Raw genomic sequence first — 21,254 nt, 5'->3', positions numbered from 1 at the left:
CCCAGATGAGAAAGCTAAAAATCAGCAAAGATTTTAGAGAGGAGGTAGCCACCAGGTGTGGGGGGGCTTGGATGCTAAATAGATGAAGGGGCTTCCGGGCCTGAGCCAAGATGGGGATTTTTTCTCACTGCTCTGCAGGGCTCTGCTGCAGAACAATGCCTAATCCACAACCCCCAAGACAGCTCCCATGGCCTGCAACAGCCCCTGCAATCTTGGATAGAGTTGACAGATAAAATACAGAACATCTAGTCAATTTTGAATTTCAGATCATGAATAAGTCATACCTATACTAAAAAACTGGGGCTGGGCATAGTGGCTAACACCTGTAATCCCAGCACTTTGGGAGGCTGAAGCAGGAGGATCGCTTGAGCTCATGAGTTTGAGACCAGCCTGGGTAAGATGGCCACCCCACCCCCACCCATGTTAAAATAAGAAAAATTATCTGGGCACAGTAGTGTGTGCCTATAGTCCCAGCTAATCAGGAGGCTGAGGCTGGAGGATCCCTTGAGCCCAGGAGTTTGAGGCAGCAGTGAGCTATGATTGTGCCACTGCACTCCAGCCTAGGACAAAGCTAGACTGTCTTAAAAAAAAAAAAAAAGGACATGATTATACTCGATTATTCATTGTTTATCTGAAATTCAAATTTGACTGAGCATCCTGTATTTTGATTTGCTAAAACTAGCAACGTTACCCTGATGTGGCAACCAGTGGGAACCCAGACCCCAGAAAAAGAAAAACAACACCCTTTATAACTGTAGGCCATGCACATACCGGCACACACTGAGATCAGTGGCTGAAAGGAAGGGATTCTGTGCTTTGTAAAAGTACTTTGCCAGGCTTGGTGTCTCACGCCTGTAATTCCACCACTTTGGGAGGCCGAGGCAGGTGGATCGCCTGAGGTCAGGAGTTCAAGACCAGCCCGATCAACATGCTGAAACCCTGTCTCTACTAAAAATACAAAAATTAGCCGGGCATGGTGGCTCAAGCCTGTAATCCCAGCACTTTGGGAGGCCGAGGCGGGTGGATCACGAGGTCAAAAGATCGAGACCATCCTGGTCAGCATGGTGAAACCCTGTCTCTACTAAAAATACAAAAAATTAGCTGGGCATGGTGGCACGTGCCTGTAATCCCAGCTACTCAGGAGGCTGAGGCAGGAGAATTGCCTGAACCCAGGAGGCGGAGGTTGCGGTGAGCCGAGATCGCGCCATTGCACTCCAGCCTGGGTAACATGAGTGAAACTCTGTCTCAAAAAAAAAAAAAATTAGCTGGGCATGGTGGTGCACGCCTGTAATCCCAGCTACTTGGGAGGCTGAGGCAGGAGATTTGCTTGAAAGGCTGAGGCGGAGTTTGCAATGAGCCAAGATTGTGCCACTACACTCCAGCCTGGGCAACAGAGTGAGAATCTGTCTCAAAACAAACAAAAAAAGTACTTTGTCATATAATTATTTTAATTATATGTACAGTTTATTAAAAGTAACTCAATATACCCAAAAAAAAAAAATTGACACAGGACACAACCTGTCAGAAGCCACTGTGGCATGAAGTGGAGCCAGAACTGGCCTGGCCCAGGCCTGTAGAGAGACCTCTCTTCTCGGCAGTGATTAGAAGTCCCTGGTGGGGAGGAGGGTCACTGTGAGCAGCCTAGCCCTCCCTCCTGTAAGGAGGGAGCCCTAGGTTCGTGCTGCAGGTACATCTCACTTGGAAAAAGGACAATAACAAAAAACGTTTTCAAGTGGGAAAAAACAACAAACAAAAAAAAGGCAACATGGGCAACACTCGCTGAGCACCCAGGGTGAACTGGCATTTTACACCCCTTTCCCCTTTGATTATTAGGACAGGAAGATCATGTAATCATCTACATTTTATGGGCCATGAAACTGAGTCTCGAAAAGGTTATTAACCAATGCGACACGGCCGCCAAAGCAGAACAAGGGTTCTAGCCTGGATTAGGTCCCATTCACCAGACCACAGAGGTTCTGTTTCTCACACAATGACACAGCAGCTTAGATGTACATTCACAAATAGAGCTACTCTTCCCGGCGAAGCTTGAGGCCTAGAACTGTGTTGCTTCCCTAACCCCTGACGCCGCTTTCAGGGGTTAGAGATCCTAATTCATCCCTTCCTACTTCCTGAGAACCCACGGAAACGGCCCCTGAGAACTACAACTCCCAGCACACGCAACACTCTCACCACCAAAGGGACCGGTTCGTGCGCATAGCCTCCTGGGGCTTGTAGTTCTAGCCAGAACCCCGTTCGGCTCTTCCCCGGCTGCAACTATGGACTCCGTATCCCAGCATGCAGAGGAGCCGGAAAATAGGCGCTTAGAAGGCAGCCTGCTGCCGCCGGCGGCGCGCAGGCGCAGCACCCCTGTTTGTCGCCCCCACCCCCCACCCCGACCCCGAGAAAGGAGGAGGTACGGTGGAAGCCAGAAGCCAGGCCGAGCGGGAGCTGACCAGGCTTGACTCGGGTACGGAACGAGGCACAGTCCCCTTGCGAACTGAAGGGCCCCGGAGTGAATGGAGGAGGCCCAGCCCTGAGATCAACGCCACCCCGGCCAGCCTGGCACGGGGCCTACTGGGTGGGCAGGCGGGCGTGCCGAAGCCGTCCAGGGCCTTCCCTCAGGTCCCAGGCGGGGGGCCTACGCTGCGACCCGGCGACAAGGCCCGACTTGGCCCCTCGGGACCAGAGCCCCACCCGATCGGAAGTGGATCCTTTACCAGGGCCATAGGCCAGTGACTAGGCCGGGCCTGGGCCTCCCATCGGGGCCGGACTGGGACGAGGCCCCGGGGAGGCCCCTGGCCTGCCAGACCCTTTCTTCAGGCCGACAGCTGCCGGGAAGATGCAACGTGCCCTGCCAGGCGCCCGCCAGCACTTGGGGGCCATCCTGGCCAGCGCCAGCGTGGTGGTGAAGGCGCTGTGTGCGGCGGTAATATTCCTCTACCTACTCTCCTTCGCCGTGGACACAGGCTGCCTGGCGGTCACCCCGGGCTACCTCTTTCCTCCCAACTTCTGGATCTGGACCCTGGCCACCCATGGGCTGACGGAGCAGCATGTGTGGGACGTGGCCATCAGCCTGACCACGGTGATGGTGGCCGGGCGTTTGCTGGAGCCCCTATGGGGAGCCTTGGAGCTGCTCATCTTCTTCTCAGTGGTGAATGTGTCTGTAGGGCTGTTGGGGGCCTTCGCCTATCTCCTCACCTACATGGCTTCCTTCAACTTGGTCTACCTGTTCACTGTCCGTATTCACGGCACCTTGGGCTTCCTAGGTGGGGTCCTGGTGGCACTCAAGCAAACCATGGGGGACTGTGTGGTCCTGCGAGTGCCCCAGGTGCGCATCAGTGTGATGCCCATGCTGCTGCTGGCACTGCTGCTCCTGCTGCGGCTCACCACGCTGCTCCAGAGCCCAGCGCTGGCTTCCTATGGCTTCGGGCTGCTCTCCAGTTGGGTGTATCTTCGCTTCTACCAGCGCCATAGCCGGGGCCGAGGGGACATGGCTGACCACTTTGCTTTTGCCACTTTCTTCCCCGAGATCCTGCAGCCCGTGGTGGGGTTGCTGGCGAACTTGGTGCATGGCCTCCTGGTGAAGGTAAAGATATGCCAGAAGACGGTAAAGCGCTATGATGTGGGTGCCCCATCCTCAATCACCATTAGCCTGCCAGGCACAGACCCTCAAGACGCCGAACGGAGAAGGTACTGTGAAATTTTGCAAAATCTTGTCAAGCCAGGAGCGTACTGGTCGAGTCACATGCCATCTGTTGAGGTGTTTGCTGTACATAAGGTGGAGACCTACAGTCAGGTGTTGGGGCAGATCTGGAAAGATAAAATCAGTTTTTGGGCTTGAGGAACTCAGGTGTCTGGGCTCCACGGGGCACTTTTCTCACCTCTCAGGCCACTTAATAAGTCTCAAGAAATGCAGTTTCCTTTGGTGCTGTGAAGGCCCAATGGAGGTACAGAACTCTGGCCTTGCCTCAGAATCTCAGAATCCTAGACACTGGGCCTCTGGGAACCAGAAGCAACCTGCTGGTCCTTTCCCCTGAGGGAGGGACAGGGAAGGAGGCCTGGGGTCCTCGAAAAGTGATCTAGGCCACTCCCAATTTCCAAATGCTGTGTCCTCTTCCTGGACTTTAATTTAGATGCTGTTCTCTGCCACTTATTTATCGAGAGGGAAGCTTGAGGGTACTACCAGATTTACCCCCTTCTCCAGCAGGTATGTGTCACCAAAACCAGGGACAGGCTACATGACCCACTGAGGGAGCCTGCTGACCACACCAGGGAGTGGCGATGGCCCTTTCGTTATCTGTAAACCAAGTCATCCACAACATCAGGAGTTCCAGCTGAATTCTTGACTGAATGCACTTTGGCCAGGGCAGGAGGGATCTTTTTAAATTCAGCTCTTATTCCTTCTCCCAGATCTTGCCACCCAGCAGAGTGGTCCCAGCTTTCACAAGTTCCACAGCTCTATTGCCAACACTATTCTTAAGTGTTTTGAGGCAATTACTTGAGTAGTAAAATCTGGGGCAGTCTTCTCTTTTGCATTGCCAAGTCTCCTGCTTTTGCTCACCTGTCAATGGGCTCCTGGCTGGAAGCTCTATGAATTCAGCTGCAGTTGTCCCTGTATTTACTCTCCACTGAACTATGGAATTGAGTGTGGGATACATTCCCTTCTTGAAGGAGTTCCAGCTGGGGAAGGGCTGCAGATCACTATGGCCCAAGGTGTGGTAGGTGTTGTAAAGTATGTACAGCATGCTGTGGGGCATAATTCTAGGCCCTATAGCTTGGGTTTTTATAGGTGATAAGCCCTAAGGACAGAAGTCTGTCTTAACCTTAGCTGGTATTAAAGATGGGGCCAGGAGAGCTGGGCCTGGTAGGAACTGAGCTGTCCCTCAGAGCTATTCAGATGGGGCCAGGCTGGTGGGGACCCCTCCTCCACTGAGAGGTGTCGGATTGTTAGGGTTGACTGAACATTCAGAAACCTCTGCTCAGGCCCAAGAATCTGGACAGGGGGAAAGCAGGTTGGTGGGGAGGAAGGGAGGGTCAAGAGGCGGGTTCTTGGCATAGCCTTATGGTTGTTAGCTTACATGGCGGTGTGGGTTACTCTTCCAGCCAGTTTGACATCTGATTGCATGGCCACACCCAACTCCAAAGGGCTACGGGGAGTGGGAGGAAGGGTTTCCTATCTGTCTCTCTGGTCCTTGTGAAGAAGTGACCAGCGTGACACTAGCTCTCTGCCTTGGCAGGCTTTAGACGAAACTGGCAAGGGCATCATCAGGATGGGAGCCTGGGAAGCAGCAGGGAAGGCCTGTCCTGTCTATACCAACTTGTCATGTGCCAGATTGACGAGCAGGGTGGAAGCGTGCTAGGGCTTTCTACACCTGTGTCCTTGTTGCCTCTCTTGTCGTGTTCCCTGGCATGGTGGAGACTTTGGTTCTCACCTAGAACCTGGAAGGCTACACAGGCTGTCCCCACATTGGTGGCACAGAGAGGCTGAGGCATAGGGGTCCACAGTGGTGCTGCTGGAACTGTTCCCTGGCAGCTGAGGCACTCCACCTTCTGGTGGGCCAGGGTCCCAGGCACATGTGTAAACCTTATTCTATTGGACTTTCTCACCTGCCCTCAAAGCAGGGCCTCTAAGGGTCTGCCTCGTGGAACCAACAGGCTCTGGCCTATGTCCCCCATGTGGGCTGTTTCTCCTCCTTCTCCTCTTGCAAGGGCTCCACTAAGTCCCTGCTCTAACAAGGGCCTTGGTGGCTTTGGTGATTCTTCTGAGAGGGAGAATATTAGCTTCAGGAGGGGTAGACTCACACAAGTTGGCCTTGCTTCCTGGGTTGAGAGCCAAGGGAGGTGTTGAATTCCAGCCTTCCCCATTGACCCTTGCCAGGAGGCGCTTGAGATACCCTAACCAGGAGAGGGGGAGAATTAACCTGTAACCCTTCCTGGCAGGGCGATGTGGCTCACACCTGTAATCCCAGCACTTTGGGAGGCCAAGACAGGTGGATCACGAGGTCAGGAGTTCCAGACCAGCCTGGCCAAGATGGTGAAACCCTGTCTCTACTAAAAATACAAAAATAAGCCGGACGTGGTGGTGAGCACCTGTAATACTTGGGAGGCTGAGGCGGAGAATTGTTTGAACCCGGGAGGCAGAGGTTGTAGTGAGCCAAGATCATGCCACTGCTCTCCAGCCTGGGCATAGAGTGAGACTCCATCTCAAAAAAAATAAAAACAACCCTTCCCTTGGATGTGATGCCAGCACCCAGACAGAAACTCCTGGAAACTCCAGGAACTTGCTGTTCCACCCACCCTTAGATACCACCCTCAGAACCATTCCTATGGCTGGCCTGGTGGGCAGTCCGGCAGATACCCAGCTGACCTTCCCAGCCTGGAGGTGCCTCAGCTATGGAATGAAGACTCTTATGGCCTTTGGGTTATCATTATGATGGCAGAGTGGTCCCTAAACCAATCTCAGGGGAGCCCCAGTCTCTGCATGGGGAAGAGGAAACATGGGATTCTGAGGGAGGAGTCAGCCTACTGCAGAAGGGTAGAGGGCATGAGCCAAGGCCAAACCCAGAGTGACCTGTTCTCTCTCCTCTGGCCCCAGGCAACTCGCCCTGAAGGCACTCAATGAGCGGCTGAAGAGAGTTGAGGACCAGTCCATCTGGCCCAGCATGGATGATGATGAAGAGGAGGCTGGGGCCAAGGCGGACAGCCCCCTGCCCTCAGACAAAGCTCCTATACCCCCAGGGAAGGGGGCTGCCCCAGAATCCAGTCTAATCACCTTCGAAGCAGCTCCCCCGATGCTGTAACTCCAGACCAGCTTGAGTATGGCACCTCTCCCAAGCCCCCCTTGACATCCTCTCAGCTACTCCAGGGCTCCTGACTGCTCTGAGGAGAGGGAAGAAGGCCTGCTGGGGGTGTCCATGGCCTTCTGCTGTTTATCACCAACACTACCCAGGACTCTTGCTACCTGGTTCCAACTCCAGACAACCACTATGCCAGGCCTGGGGCCTCTGAGGCGTTAGCCAGTCCAGGCCCTCATCTGAGGTAAGAATGTACCTCAGCTGGCAGTCCCAAGAAAGTGACTGCAAGGGCATTGATGCCACAGCTCCTGGGCTGGCCCTCACATCTGAAACTGGTTGCCGAGAGCCCTGAGCCAAGGCAAGGATTTGCCAAAAATGTTCTGGGGGCCCAGCAAATGCAGGAGCCCACATCTCCAGAAAGACTGTTCCTGCCGGGATTTCTTGTTTCCCTCTGCTGTGGCCATGACTGCTTCTGGACCAGAGCAGCTCCAGCTCCCAGGTATTTTCTACAGGACCACCTGAGTGTGCAGCCAAGCCCAGGCTCGCAGTATCAATAAAGCAGTTCTTTGAGGAATGACTCCTGGGCTTTTGTCAGGCCACCTTGTGCCGCGCCCCCCTGCTCCGCCATCACGTTCAACTGCAAAGTTGAGACCTGGTTGTCTCCATTGTAACTCCAGCTGGATAAGAAGTCCATTGCCCCAGCTCCCCACCACCACCACCACCACCACCACCACCACCACCACCACATGCCCACTACCAAGCAACCTTCCAAGAGCTATTGCCTCAGACCCTTACTCCTTTTTTTCTTTCCCTCCGATCCCCAATTTGGGAGGCCCTCTGTCCCTGCCTAGATCTGATGGTAAGGGCCTCTCTACCATAAGGCATTGTTCTTATCCACGGTTTACTTCTAAGACAGAATACTCGGTGCTTGCCACCCCTGGAGACAGCCCAACCCCAGCTCCCATCCTATTACTGTATGTATCTAACCCCCAGTCTGGAGACTCCACCAGTCTCCAGTGGACAGCTGGGGGATGCAAAGGACACACAGCTGTACCATTCACAGCTGCAGCTCTAGGGCCTGCCAGGGCCCTGAGTGGCCTGGGAGGCTCAGCAGCTAGATCCTGGGATTTGTGTGCTGGGAGAGCTTCAGCCCCTCAGGGAGCAGCCAGGGATTGGGAGGGGTCCCCATCTTGCCCAGCAGCCCATTTTCTCATGCTGATGACATTAACAAGAACCATCCCCAACTCTAGGCTGCTTCTCCCATCAATCTTTTCAGTCTTTTTTTTTTTTTTTATTTTTTTTATTTTTTACTTTTTCCTCTCCTGAAATTTCTGGACATATAGTACAAGTATGAGCTGCCTTGCAGGGGAGGCAGTCCTGCAGCCCCAGCTTCATCCAGACACACGATACCTATGTTCCTCTGGGATGATGAAGAGAGGGGAAGGAAATGGGAGGCACTCCAACATGAGGAGCAGGAATTCACACACGGGCCTCCAACTGCCCAACTGTCTCAGTGCCTGAGGTGTCCCCCTGACTCAGTCAGCTGAGAGAGTTCAAGAAGTACCTAGTCCCAGCTCCTACATGGAGGGACAAATCCAGGCTTCCCCTAGGCTGGGAAGAGCTCATGGTTGGATCCTCTTGCGGTATAGGTAGGCATTGCTTACCTGGTTCATAATGACCAAGCTGGTGAGGACAGGGCATAGTACAGCTAGATACCAGGCTGCACCAGTTACAGAGGCAGTGAACCAGAGTGAGCACATGCCCAACAAGAGGCTGGCACTACCCAGCAGGTAGCCCACCAGCCCAGAAGTAGCATGGTATAGCTTGAGCTTTGCCAGGGGCCATCGGGGCAGCAGCTTGGGATACAGCAGCCCCACCCCACCTGAGCACTGCAGCCCTGCCCACAGTACAGCCAGCAGCCCTGCCTGACCATGCCGTGTGGCCAGGTGGGCTTTGCCAAGCTGTTCTTTGTGGAGGATGACAAGGCTGAGGCCCAGCAGTGCACACAACAGAGCCAGCAGCTGCAGCACCCAGTGGCAGCGTGCTCGGCCCTTCCGTGAGAGGGAGCGCAGCAGCGAACTCTCAGGAGAGAACACCAGTAGTGCCTCGGTCATCAGGAAGGAGAACTGAGGAGACAGGGGATGGGAAACTTAAGTGAGGGTGCTGCCCCACAAGAGGGGAAGAGAGCTTTATGTAACCCTCAGTCAGCGAATCTGGGCTGATTCCCCTTTTTCTTTCTCTCCCCACTGACAAGACTATCCATTTGGTGGGGCAAGAGTGGAAAACCCCATCTGGGATGATTTATGTGCCCTGAATAATCTCCACACTTCTTCCTAGGTGCTAGTCTGAAATGTCATCTCTGCTATGTTACCAAGCAAACACAGGGTTTGAGATGTGGCGGTTATAAATGATTCACAAGCTTTGTTTTCCTAACTTTGGGCTGGATACAATTTCTTGGCAAGAGCCGGCCACATGAGTGGACTGTTTCAGAGAAAGTCAGGCGCATCACCAGAAATTAAGGTAAAAAGGAAGAGAGGTACATACATCCAAATGCAATTTCTCACATTTCTGCCTGGAGGTGGGTGAAGCCGAATTTTGTGCTTACATAAACCTCACCTGTTTGACCTGGGTCTTAATTACTCTTGATTCAAGTCTTTTTTTGGGGGGTGTGGGGGGAGACAGAGTCTCTCTTTGTAACCCAGGCTGGAGTGCAGTAGCGTGATCTCGGCTCACTGCAATCTCTACCTTCCAGGTTCAAGCAATTCTCCTGCCTCAGGCTCCTGAGTAGCTGGGATTATAGGCATACATTACCACATCCAGCTAATTGTATTTTTAGTAGAGACAGGGTTTCACCATGTTGGCCTGGCTGGTCCCAAACTCCTGACCTCAGGTGATCTGCCCACCTCTGCCTCCCAAAATGCTGGGATTACAGGCATGAGCCACTGCGCCCAGCTTCAAGTCTTAAATATATACCATGGGCAGGAGTAGCTGGAGCATGCAACTCTTCCAAACAGATATTAAGTGTGGACAAAGATTCACAGGCTGCCAGGGCCACCACCCATGCCCATGCTCCCACCCCTAAGAACTGCCCAGGCCCACTACTTACAGCCAGAGACATAAGTACCGGGTGCCAGGAGAACAGGCCTGGAATGAGAAGAGGAGGCCTCATGGGGCTGAGGCAAGAAGAAAGCAGCCATACCGATCCTTAAGGGTTGAGGAACACCAGCAGCCCATCACCTAAGGAGGTACTGCCAAACTGTGAGCCCCTTCTTGCTTTGCAGCAAACTGACCCCACACCTATCCTCTCTTCCTGGCGCCTTCCTGGATCAGAGGCCATGCTTTGCCACTCCTCTGGCAGTCTTCCCTCCTTCCCCAGCACCTCCCATGAGGCAGCCAAATAGAGCACTCAGATAAGGAAAGAGAAACCAGGAACCCTGTGTGGCCCGTCCACACCTACCTGCTCCATCCCACTCATCCCTCCAGCACGGAGTTCCCTCAGCTAGCCAGGCCTGCTCCCGAGAGTCCCACTGCCCTTCCTCCCCAGGAAAAGCGGCCCTTCCCTTCCCAGAAATCAACTATGAATCCTACTTACTGGAGCCAGGCCTGGCAAGCACAGCCACAAAGATGGTAAAGCCCAGGGCCACAAGGTGGGCGGCAGCCCCAGAAGCAGTGCGCAGAGCTCGATAGATGTGCGACTCGGTCTCCGCAGAAAGGGCCATGGTCAGCCGTGCCAGTGGCTGTAGCCTGAAAGCACAGTAGCGTGGGCCAGGGTCTCAGGTGCCCACTGTTCACTCCTCACTGGAGAAAAGGCTGCAAGGCAAGAATGCCACCCTCTTCCAAGAAGTCATGGTAGAAAAGAACAGTATCAAGCCCAGCACCAGGGATGGTCACAGCAGGCCAGTCGAGGGCTGGCGGCCTGTCAAAAGTGTACCCACGTCTGAACAGGTACCAATCGCTGGCCCGCCTTCCAGGTAGGATGCGCAAAGCCATGTAAGACTACAAATCCCAAAGTGTACCACGCCGTCGCCGGCGGTAGAGCCAGCTGGGAGGGCGCAGAGCACTATGGAAATTGTAGTTCCCTGCTGCGGTCCCAGTTACAGCGTGAATCCCTTCGCGCGCCGCCTCCCCAAGTGCTGCCGGCATGCTGCCCCTCCACGCTAGAGACTTGCCTGCCTCACCCGCAGAGCAGATCTGATGCGGTGGTTTCCTCCAAAGAAAGCGGGATATTCCGGGCCCTACCGCGCGCACCGCTGCTCCGTCGCGGAGCGGCTTTACTTCCGGGTGTGATGTCTTCCCATCTAGGACTTCCTGGGACGAGTCCCCCACCAGCCACGCCTCTGTGTCGCGGTGCGCAGGCGCCATTGGGCAGAGGAATTCGCAAGCTTGCATGCCCCAGTGACACAGGCCTCGGGCCGTCTCTGACAAGGGTTCACAGGAGGTGGGGACAGCTCCACGCGAGGGACGAGAAGCTGCGGGCCTGGGCCCGGCTATCGCAATGGGCAGCGGCTGCCGCATCGAATGCATATTCTTCAGCGAGTTCCACCCCACGTTGGGACCCAAGATCACCTATCAGGTGCCACCCGGGCTCGCAGGACTGGGCGGGGAAAGGGACGTTCTTGAGAGCTCAGCCAGCTGCCTGGAGGTGGTAGATCCCGTGCTGCACGCAGGCACGCTACTTCATTCGCGGACAACTGTGAGGCTAGAGGATAGTCAGACCCAGGCCTCTGGCTCCCAATGTGGCAGGGAAAACATATGTCACATTGGCAGTGTTTGTAAGATATCGGGGCCGTAGGGAACCGGTTGAGGGGTTCCAGATCCCACGGAAGGTGAGGTGGATGACCCATGAGTATCCTGAACTGATTGAAGAGTAAATGATGCATAAGAAGTTTAAATAGGGAGGAGAAAGTGTTCTGGGTAGAGGGAACAGCATATGCAGAAGCCAGGAAGGAGATTAGATCATAGCGTGTGATTGGAAACAGAAAGAAGTAATAGGCCTGAGTGTGTGGGAGAGAGGGGAACGCTAGATAAGAGGACTTGGGCCTGGGGGGCATGAGGAGGTCACCATTTGTACTACACCCAGTACAAATGTCCACTGAGGGGACCATTACCACTCCCCTCCCCAGGTCCCTGAAGACTTCATCTCCCGAGAGCTGTTTGACACAGTCCAAGTGTACATCATCACCAAGCCAGAGCTGCAGAACAAGCTTATCACTGTGTGAGACCTTAGCTTGGGATGAGCGGGGGAGGTGGGGGGGGGGGGGCGGGGGAAGTCCCAGGAGGAGGAAGGAACAGTCTTAGGTGCCTGACTCTGTTCCAATTATCCAGCACAGCCATGGAAAAGAAGCTGATCGGCTGTCCTGTGTGCATCGAACACAAGAAGTACAGCCGCAATGCCCTCCTCTTCAACCTGGGCTTCGTGTGTGATGCCCAGGCCAAGACCTGTGCCCTCGAGCCCATCGTTAAAAAGCTGGCTGGCTATCTGACCACACTAGAGGTCTGCAATGAGATGGGCTTGGGTTTAGACAGGCAGAGTTGGGGAAAGTGTTCCTATGTCTCCAAAGTCCCCCAAACCTGGGACCCTGCCAACCAGCTTAGGACTCAGCACAACTAGCCAGCCAGGGGTCCTGGGATATGCCCACCATGCTGTCCATGCTCTATCTAGCTAGAGAGCAGCTTCGTGTCCATGGAAGAGAGCAAGCAGAAGTTGGTGCCCATCATGACCATCTTGCTGGAGGAGCTAAATGCCTCGGGCCGGTGCACTCTGCCCATTGGTATGGCCAGCCTCTGCAAGGACAGCAAAGGGGTAGAGGAGAGATGGGAAAGTGAGTCCAGCCAGTAGTGGAGAGGTACAAGACTCATGAACAAATTGGTGGCCAAGAAATAGCCACTGGCTGAGGTGCCCATGTCCAGGGTCCAATGCGTGATGGAGCCGGGACTGGGGGTCGGGGGGTGGGGAGTGGAGCTCTCCAGCTCTGCCTGTTGGACAATTCCTTCCCCTTTGTGGGCCTCAATTTCTTACTCCATAAAAAGAGAAAGACTAGCCCTACCCAGAGGCACCTGCCTGCCCCAAGGGATGCTGGGAGTACTGGATGGTAATTGAGGGCCTCTTGGAAGAAGTGGCACTTAGGATATGGTTGGGACCCCCTGTAGATGAGTCCAACACCATCCACTTGAAGGTGATTGAGCAGCGGCCAGACCCTCCAGTGGCCCAGGAGTATGATGTACCTGTCTTTACCAAAGACAAGGAGGAATTCTTCAACTCGCAGTGGGACCTCACTACACAACAGGTATGCCATCCCTCCCTGGGTATCATCATCTGGGGCTGGCCACAGCCCTGGCCTCATCCTGTTCCCTCTGACCCTGTCCTACTCTGCTCAGATCCTGCCCTACATTGATGGGTTCCGCCACGTCCAGAAGATTTCAGCAGAGGCAGACGTGGAGCTCAACCTGGTGCGCATTGCTATTCAGAACCTGCTGTGAGTGTACCTACAGTCACACCCAGTACAAGGTCGCCAGCCAGGGAAGAGCTCAGGGACCCTAGGGTGTGAGGGTTGGGAAGGCATGGTCCTCAGAAGCTGAGCACAGCTGTCTCTCTCAGGTACTATGGCGTTGTAACACTGGTGTCCATCCTCCAGGTAGGTGAGTTGGGTTTGGTTAAGTGGAGAGTGGACTGTGTGGCTGGACCAGATCAAGGCTGTGTCAGTTTCCCAAGCTCCTCACTCAGTCCCCTATACCTTCTGCTGCCCTCTAGTACTCCAATGTGTACTGCCCGACGCCTAAGGTCCAGGACCTGGTAGATGACAAGTCCCTGCAGGAGGCATGTCTATCCTATGTGACCAAGCAAGGTATTGGTGGGCTCTGGGGGAAGCCAGCTTGGGGAGGGCAGGGCCACATGGTAAGCTGACCCCTGGCACCCACAGGGCACAAGAAGGCCAGTCTCCGGGATGTGTTCCAGCTATACTGCAGCCTAAGCCCTGGCACTACCGTGCGAGACCTCATTGGCCGCCACCCCCAGCAGCTGCAGCATGTTGACGAACGGTCAGAGAATTCACTGGGGTATTTGGGAGTTACCTGAGGGAAGCTAGACCCTTTATGTCTCAACAGCCCTGGGTCATGGGGCACTGCTAATCCAAGCAGGCTTCCTGGAGATGATGGGCTACTCAGACAAAATTGAAGGGAGACTACAGAAAAGAGTTGGCCTGCCTGAGAGAAGGCCTGGCCAGGGCATCACCCCTCTGTCCTCTCATCCTCACCCTAGGAAGCTGATCCAGTTCGGACTTATGAAGAACCTCATCAGGCGACTACAGAAGTATCCTGTACGGGTGTCTCGGGAAGAGCAGAGCCACCCTGCCCGGCTTTATACAGGCTGCCACAGCTATGATGAGATCTGCTGCAAGACAGGTGGAGGCAGGTGGGCAGTCAGGGTTGGGTCAGGGTAGGGTGGCCAGGCCAAGGCCACTGACCTCTTCTCCACCACCCCACCCAGGCATGAGCTACCATGAGCTGGATGAGCGGCTCGAAAATGACCCCAACATCATCATCTGCTGGAAGTAAGGCTGGTGGTGGCAGGATGCGTACATTGCTGTGGGTAGTGCCTCCTGCCAGTAGGCTTGTCATACTGTCTAGAGGTTGACTCTTAGTTCTGTAAATAAAGTCATCCATTTCAAACTATCTTACTGAGTATTGCCTCTGAGCCCGCCACAGGAGACCCAGCGATGAATGAAATAGCTACGAGCATGTGTGCTAGGTCACCATCTGGTGGACAGGACTGACAATCGACAAGTAAAAGTGCTGGTTAATTATCAAAAAAAAATCATCCAGGTGCAGTGGCTCACCTGTAGCCCCAGCTACTCAGGAGGCTGCAGTGGGGGTATCGCTTGAGGCCAGGAGCTGGAGGCTACATTTAGCTGTGATCCCATCACTGCACCCCAGCCTGGGTGACAAAGCAAGACCCTGTCTCAAATAATAATAATAAATAAACCTAGAAAGAAACAGATGTAGCATGGGCCAGTGGCTCATGCCTATAATCCCAGCACTTTGGGAGGCTGAGGTGGGCAGATCACCTGAGGTCGGAAGTTCGAGACCAGCCTGGCCAACATAGTGAAACCCCATCTCCACTAAAAAAAATACAAAAAATTAGCCAGATTACTGCACACCTGTAATCCCAGCTACTCAGGAAGCTAAGGCAGAAGAATCACTTGAACCCAGGAGGCAGAGGTTGCAGTGAGTCAAGATCATGCCACTGCACTCTAGCCTAGGTGACAGAGGAGACGCCATCGCAAAAAGAAAAAAAAAAAAGATGTGATCAAGAATGAGTTGGGCTGGAAGCAGGGATTGCTCTGGATTAAATGGCCAAGAAAGGCCATCCAAGGTGTAAACTGAGCCCTGAAGGAAGAGTATTCCAGGCACAGTGCAAAACCCTGAGGCAAAAACCTCTTTGGAATGTGTGAGGGAGATCCAGGGGAGCAAGGGGGAGAAGCAGGAATCCAAGTCCCAAGGTATGAAGGAGGGCAAGAAGTAGATCTTGCAGAGATGCTAGTAAGCCGTGATGGACCTAGCATTTGGTGGGCCAGAAGTAGCTGCAGAGCCTCTCTCATGCCAGGGAGTAACTGTACACTTTTTTTTTCTTTTTCTTTTTTTTTTTTTTGAAACAGAGGGTCGTTTTGTCCTCCAGGCTGAAGTACAGTGGTGCAATCTCGCCTCACTGCAACCTCTGCCTCGTGGGCTCAAGAGATTCTCCTACCTCAGCCTCCCGAGTAGCTGGGGCTACAGGTGTGTGCCACCACACCTGGCTAATTTTTGTTGGTGGTGGTGGTGTTTTGTTTTTTTTTTTTGAGACGGAGTTTCTCTCTTGTTACCCAGGCTGGAGTGCAATGGCGCGATCTCGGCTCACCGCAACCTCTGCCTCCTCAGTTCAGGCAATTCTCCTGCCTCAGCCTCCTGAGTAGCTGGGATTACAGGCACGCGCCACCATGCCCAGCTGATTTTTTGTATTTTTAGTAGAGACGGGGTTTCACCGTGTTGACCAGGATGGTCTCGATCTCTTGACCTCGTGAACCACCCGCCTCGGCTTCCCAAAGTGCTGGGATTACAGGCGTGAGCCACCGGGCCCGGCCAAATTTTTGTATTTTTAATAGAGACAGTTTCACCATGTTGCCCAGGCTGGTCTCGAACTCCTGACATCAAGTGATCTGCCTGCCTCGGCCTCTCAAAGTGCTGGGATTACAGGCGTGAGCCACCGCGCCTGGCCTGACATACACTTTTTTTTTTTTTTTTTTTGAGACGGAGTTTCACTCTTGTTACCCAGGCTGGAGTGCAATGGCGCAATCTCGGCTCACCGCAACCTCCGCCTCCTGGGTTCAGGCAATTCTCCTGCCTCAACCTCCTCAGTAGCTGGGATTACAGGCACGCGCCACCATGCCCAGCTAATGTTTTTTTTGTATTTTTAGTAGAGACGGGGTTTCACCATGTTGAACAGGATGGTCTCGATCTCCTGACCTCGTGATCCACCCGCCTCGGCCTCCCAAAGTGCTGGGATTACAGGCTTGAGCCACCGCGCCCGGCCAACATACACTTTTTAAAAGGAGGCTCCGGGCTGTTCATGAGGACCAAGCGTGGAAATAAGTCTAGAGAAAAGGCTGCCACAGTTATCCCATGACAGGTGATGACATTCTGGATGGAGAGAAGTCGTGCGCCCTGGCAGTAACTATTTCGGGAGCCAACTAGAGGAGCCGGGACGCGAAAAATAGAGGAACCAGGAAGCCATAAGGAGGAGGAGCAGCCGCAGGAATTGCTGGTGGGGTCGGGGTTGCCCCCATCCCTGTGCAGGCTGACTTGGCGTCCGAGGACAGAGTCCAGGCCACAAGAATCGGGAGAGACTCGTGGGTCACAGCCTGAGAAAGCTCTGGGAATCCAGATACTGTAGCAATTGGCAGCGGCTTAGGCGAGGCGGGCTGTAGACCCGCCCGGATTTAGGCGAGAGCTACCTCCAGGGGCGGGCCCAGGCCGCAATGCGCAGGCGCGGCGAATCCGTTTCCATGGCTGCGAGAACCCACGCTCCCCAACCGCTCAGTAACTGTCCGGTCCCAGACTTTGGCACCGTCAGGCATCGTCCCCGTGTGTTAGCATCCCCACCCCGACTGCTGCCCAGGGTCCGCCGGACCCCGGCCTCGACATGGGAGACCTGGAGCTGCTGCTGCCCGGGGAAGCTGACGTGCTGGTGCGGGGTCTGCGCAGCTTCCCGCTACGCGAGATGGGCTCCGAAGGGTGAGGCACCTGGGTCGGGCGGAGTCATGGGGTCATTGTCCTTGAGTCGGGGAGCTGGGGCCTGACATGGGCGGAGGGGCTGCCCAGTGTGGAGGGGCCTCCAAATGGGAAAGCTGGGAGTTCCCAGACAAGAGTATTACTGCTCCTGAGCCCCCTGTGGCCCCTCAGGATCAGGTTAGGTTTCAACAGGATCCAGCCCCCCATCCTCACTCCTAATGCACACACGTGCGCCCACATGCACTTACCCTCTGGGACAGGTGGAACCAGCAGCATGAGAACGTGGAGAAGCTGAACATGCAAGCCATACTCAATGCCACAGTCAGCCAGGGCGAGCCCATTCAGGAGCTGCTGGTCACCCATGGGAAGGTACCCCGAGGTCACAGGCAGGATTCCTGCCTTCCTCCATACCTCACCCACTCTACCCCTCAGGAATGCCCTGTGTGTTTTTCCCTCTGGCCTGGTATACTTGTCCTCCCTGAAGGTGAAAGAGGAATGTGTTACGTTTCATTTTGTATCCCTATGGACAGGACTCTGGCACACCAGGCCGGGTGCAGGGCATGAGTTGAATAAGGAGAAAGTTGTGGGTCCTAGAACAGCTTAGGATTCGAGGTGAAGGCCCAAATGCTAAAGGCATCTGTGAATTGACTGTAAGGATGGCGGGGAGGGGAGATAACTTAATTGGAAGTGGATCTTTGGCAGGGAAGGAAGCAGCCTTTCCAACATGAGAGAGGGGAGTTAGAAACCAGGGAGATGACTGGCTGGAACATGGACCAGGGATGATATCACCCTGCTGATATCACCAGCAGATGACCTGAAATATCAATTCACAAAAAAAAAAAAAAAAAAAAAGAGGTCCTTTGCAAGAGAAAGGTGGAGCTCACTACTAGGGGATAGGTTAGGGACAGGGCACTGTGAAGGGTCCTGAGTAAGAGTGAGGCCAAGGCACACAAGAGCCTTGGAGGACCAGAGGACAAGGACAAGAGAGAGGGCGTGAGCAGAAGGGCTGGCTTGAATGCCTGAATGGGGAGAGAGAGGATAAGGATACAGGTGCAGGCAGGGCAAGGCAGTCTGGGGACTGGGCAGGAGCCAGTCACATAAGCATGGGGGACATCCACAGAGGTGTTGGGAGCAGCTGGAAATGAAGGTCCAAGTTGCAAAAGAGAAGTCAGGAAGGATACTCATGGGGTCTAGGAGAGTCTAGGGACCCAGCAGTGTTTGAGGAGATCTGGGCTGAGCTGAGCCAGGGATGGGAGGGTTGCCAGGCTAGGCCCATCTCACCCCTGTCCTTTCCCCCCACTTCAAAGATCCCAACACTGGTGGAGGAGCTGATCGCAGTGGAGATGTGGAAGCAGAAGGTGTTCCCCGTGCTCTGCAGGGTGGAGGACTTCAAGCCTCAGAACACCTTCCCCATCTACATGGTGGTGAGCTGGCCCCTAGTTCATACCTCCTCCCACTCCTTCAGAGGGCTCTGGACCCGGGAGGAGAGCTGGTGGCCCCTATCCCTCCCTCAGGCCCTGTCTTTCTTTTTGTCTAACAGGTACACCATGAGGCCTCCATCATCAACCTCTTGGAGACAGTGTTCTTCCACAAGGTGAGAGACTATCTCTGCCCATGGGCCACTGTTCCAGGTCAGGGCCTGGCAGGAAGGAAGGTTGAATCTGTGTGGGGAGGGCATCAGACACAGAAAGCTTCCCTCCCCCTTCACCCAGGAGGTGTGTGAGTCAGCAGAAGACACTGTCTTGGACTTGGTAGACTATTGCCACCGCAAACTGACTCTGCTGGTGGCCCGGAGTGGCTGTGGTGGCCCCCCTGAGGAGGAGGGGTCCCAGGACAACAACCCCATGCAGGTGGGTTGAGGTTCCCTAGGGTTAAGAACGCCTAGGTCCAGGTTCCCCAAGGCCTGCGCAAGTGAGAGTGGCCCAGCATAAACACTGTGTGGCCTCCCAGGCGCTGCAGAAGCAGGCAGAGTTGATGGAATTTGAGATTGCTCTGAAGGCCCTCTCAGTACTGCGCTACATCACAGACTGCGTGGACAGGTGGGCAGCCTGACTGGGCCTGGGCCTACCATGGAGGGCTGGAAGACTAGGCCTGTAGCCTGCCTCTGCTCACCTCCTTCCCAACATTCCTGCCCCTAGCCTCTCCCTCAGCACCTTGAGCCGCATGCTCAGCACACACAACCTGCCCTGCCTCCTGGTGGAACTGCTGGAGCATAGTCCCTGGAGCCGATGGGAAGGAGGTAGGGTCCTCCCCCACCAGCCTAAGCCCCAGGCTACTGCTTCAGGATATCTTTTTGGTAAAGGAGGACAGCTTGCCTATACGAAGACAAACCCTGTCCCCAAGCCCACTGAGGATACCAGGATGCCTCAGCCAAGCTTGGCCTAGACCTGAGCTCTGCAGCAGGCCAGGCCCATGTGTCCACTACTGAGGCTCATCCTGCTCTGGGGTGAGCAGCACTATAGCCTGTCCAAGTCCTGTGGCCCAGGTTCTCCCACCATTCCCAGGCAATGGTCAGTCTCCCATGCCCCACAGCTGGCTCACTTGAAGAGAATGCAACGCCTGCACCCAGTGTGCTGGTTCCTCTCCCCAGGCAAGCTGCAGCAGTTCGAGGGCAGCCGTTGGTATACTGTGGCCCCCTCAGAGCAGCAAAAGCTGAGCAAGTTGGATGGGCAAGTGTGGATCGCCCTGTACAACCTGCTACTAAGCCCCGAGGCCCAGGCGCGCTACTGCCTCACAAGTTTTGCCAAGGGACACCTACTCAAGGTCGGACTCCCTCCACACCAGTCCCCACAGCCCCAGCACTACCCCTCCCCATCCTACCCCGACTGCATCCCTGCTATTTATCTTTGCCCACCCACCTCAGCCCCAGTATTCTTTTCAGTTCTTGGGCCTCAGGTGACACAGCAGCTAGTGGGACATGGGCCCCTACAGGCATGCTTAGCCCAACCCAGCCCCTTCCTTTTCCTTGGCCCCCTGGCCAGCACCTGCCTCACACTGGCCTCACTGGATACCCTTGCAGCTTCGGGCCTTCCTCACAGACACGCTACTGGACCAGCTGCCCAACCTGGCCCACCTGCAGAGTTTCCTGGCCCACCTGGCCCTGGCTGAAACCCAGCCCCCTAAGAAGGACCTGGTGTTGGAACAGGTAGGCACTGGAAAGTTAGCTGCTCAGGACCACTGTCCTACTTTACCAGCTCCTTCCTGCCACTCTCCACGTCTCACCTAGATCCCAGAAATCTGGGAGCGGCTAGAGCGAGAGAACAGAGGCAAGTGGCAGGCAATTGCCAAGCACCAGCTCCGGCACGTGTTCAGCCCCTCAGAGCAAGACCTGCGGCTGCAGGCGCAAAGGTAAGGCCTGTGGAACTGGCAGGGTGGGGTGGATGGGATGCAGGAGGCATGGATGTGGGCAGGGGTGACCCCCCCTTCCAGGGCCAGTCAGACCTTCCTGACTCTCCCCAAGGTGGGCTGAGACCTACAGGCTGGATGTGCTAGAGGCAGTAGCTCCAGAGCGGCCCCGCTGTGCCTACTGCAGTGCAGAGGCTTCCAAGCGCTGCTCGAGATGCCAGAATGAGTGGTATTGCCGCAGGTGAGGATATCCGAGGACCTTGGACCCCTAAGCCCTACTCCTACATCCCCCACATGTGCTGCGATCCTCAGTATCCACCTGCCTGCAGGGAGTGCCAAGTCAAGCACTGGGAAAAGCATGGAAAGACTTGTGTCCTGGCAGCCCAGGGTGACAGAGCCAAATGAGGGCTGTCGTTGCTGAGGGCCGACCAACCCATGTCAAGGGAATCCAGCCAGAACGCACCCCTGAATCTCAAGATCACGGGCCAGCCTCTGCCAAAGCCCCAGTCTCCGTGGTGGAGAGCAAAGCAGGCGGTAAAGCTGCTGACCCATCCCCCTCCTCCCCTCCCCAAGGGACGGCGCGAGACTTCCTGCCCCACCCTGTGGGCAGGCCAAGTGCGTTGCCTCAGCAAACCGGGCCGGGAGGGCAAGGGCCGGATGTGGGGACCCTCTTCCTCTAGCACGGTAAAGCTGGCCTCCAGAAACACGGGTCCACGTGGTGTTTTGCGGTCGCCTGCATTGTGGCCTTCCGGGGTTGGGGGTGAGGAGGGGACGAAGGAGGGAAAGAAGGGCCAGGCGCGGGATCTGCGAGAGCGCACCCAGCCCCGCCTTCGGGCCCCACAGTCCCCCCAC

At 55.1% G+C, this 21,254-nt stretch overlaps 4 protein-coding genes across 11 annotated transcripts; 3 read left to right on the top strand and 1 right to left on the bottom strand.

The window, feature by feature from the left end:
- The first annotated feature begins 2,310 nt into the window (after positions 1-2,310).
- Positions 2,311-7,371, top strand: TMEM115 (transmembrane protein 115). The gene is made up of 2 exons (XM_032289967.1): positions 2,311-3,690; positions 6,596-7,371. Exons 1-2 carry the CDS (start codon positions 2,840-2,842, stop codon positions 6,798-6,800), a joined length of 1,056 nt encoding a protein of 351 aa, XP_032145858.1. The 5' UTR covers positions 2,311-2,839; the 3' UTR covers positions 6,801-7,371.
- Positions 7,372-8,048: 677 nt separating this feature from the next.
- Positions 8,049-11,115, bottom strand: LOC116559334 (cytochrome b561 domain-containing protein 2). 6 transcript variants are annotated; one of them, XM_032289972.1, is made up of 4 exons: positions 10,964-11,115; positions 10,387-10,538; positions 9,901-9,938; positions 8,049-8,920 (listed from the first exon to the last, which is right to left on the bottom strand). In XM_032289972.1, exons 2-4 carry the CDS (start codon positions 10,511-10,513, stop codon positions 8,417-8,419), a joined length of 669 nt encoding a protein of 222 aa, XP_032145863.1. In that variant the 5' UTR covers positions 10,514-10,538; positions 10,964-11,115; the 3' UTR covers positions 8,049-8,416. The 6 variants fall into 6 exon arrangements, with proteins under 6 accessions (XP_032145863.1, XP_032145861.1, XP_032145862.1 ...); XM_032289970.1 differs by having other exon boundaries at positions 8,069-8,920; positions 9,901-9,998; positions 10,387-10,604; positions 10,973-11,088; XM_032289971.1 differs by having other exon boundaries at positions 8,069-8,920; positions 9,901-9,998; positions 10,387-10,531; positions 10,973-11,085.
- On the top strand, positions 10,862-14,465 carry NPRL2 (NPR2 like, GATOR1 complex subunit). 2 transcript variants are annotated; one of them, XM_032289966.1, is made up of 11 exons: positions 10,862-11,367; positions 11,918-12,009; positions 12,120-12,288; positions 12,457-12,565; positions 12,945-13,081; positions 13,173-13,270; positions 13,393-13,429; positions 13,546-13,639; positions 13,715-13,832; positions 14,053-14,195; positions 14,281-14,465. In XM_032289966.1, the coding sequence occupies exons 1-11, from the start codon at positions 11,290-11,292 to the stop codon at positions 14,346-14,348; spliced, it is 1,143 nt and encodes a 380-aa protein (XP_032145857.1). In that variant the 5' UTR covers positions 10,862-11,289; the 3' UTR covers positions 14,349-14,465. The 2 variants fall into 2 exon arrangements, with proteins under 2 accessions (XP_032145857.1, XP_032145856.1); XM_032289965.1 differs by having other exon boundaries at positions 11,093-11,367; positions 12,457-12,616.
- A 1,844-nt stretch (positions 14,466-16,309) lies between these two features.
- Positions 16,310-21,108, top strand: ZMYND10 (zinc finger MYND-type containing 10). 2 transcript variants are annotated; one of them, XM_032289956.1, is made up of 12 exons: positions 16,310-17,060; positions 17,318-17,426; positions 18,365-18,481; positions 18,598-18,651; positions 18,770-18,907; positions 19,008-19,096; positions 19,196-19,296; positions 19,648-19,820; positions 20,077-20,202; positions 20,284-20,405; positions 20,518-20,643; positions 20,732-21,108. In XM_032289956.1, exons 1-12 carry the CDS (start codon positions 16,969-16,971, stop codon positions 20,805-20,807), a joined length of 1,323 nt encoding a protein of 440 aa, XP_032145847.1. In that variant the 5' UTR covers positions 16,310-16,968; the 3' UTR covers positions 20,808-21,108. The 2 variants fall into 2 exon arrangements, with proteins under 2 accessions (XP_032145847.1, XP_032145848.1); XM_032289957.1 differs by lacking the exon at positions 17,318-17,426 and having other exon boundaries at positions 16,311-17,060; positions 20,732-21,106.
- The last annotated feature ends 146 nt before the right edge of the window (positions 21,109-21,254 follow it).

This window comes from Sapajus apella, unplaced genomic scaffold, assembly GCF_009761245.1.
Source record: "Sapajus apella isolate SASKATOON/1434 unplaced genomic scaffold, GSC_monkey_1.0 scaffold23, whole genome shotgun sequence".
NCBI classification, from domain to species: Eukaryota; Metazoa; Chordata; class Mammalia; order Primates; family Cebidae; genus Sapajus; species Sapajus apella.
The sequence above is the reverse complement of the archived record's forward strand: the minus strand, read 5'-3'. Positions and strand labels throughout refer to the sequence as shown.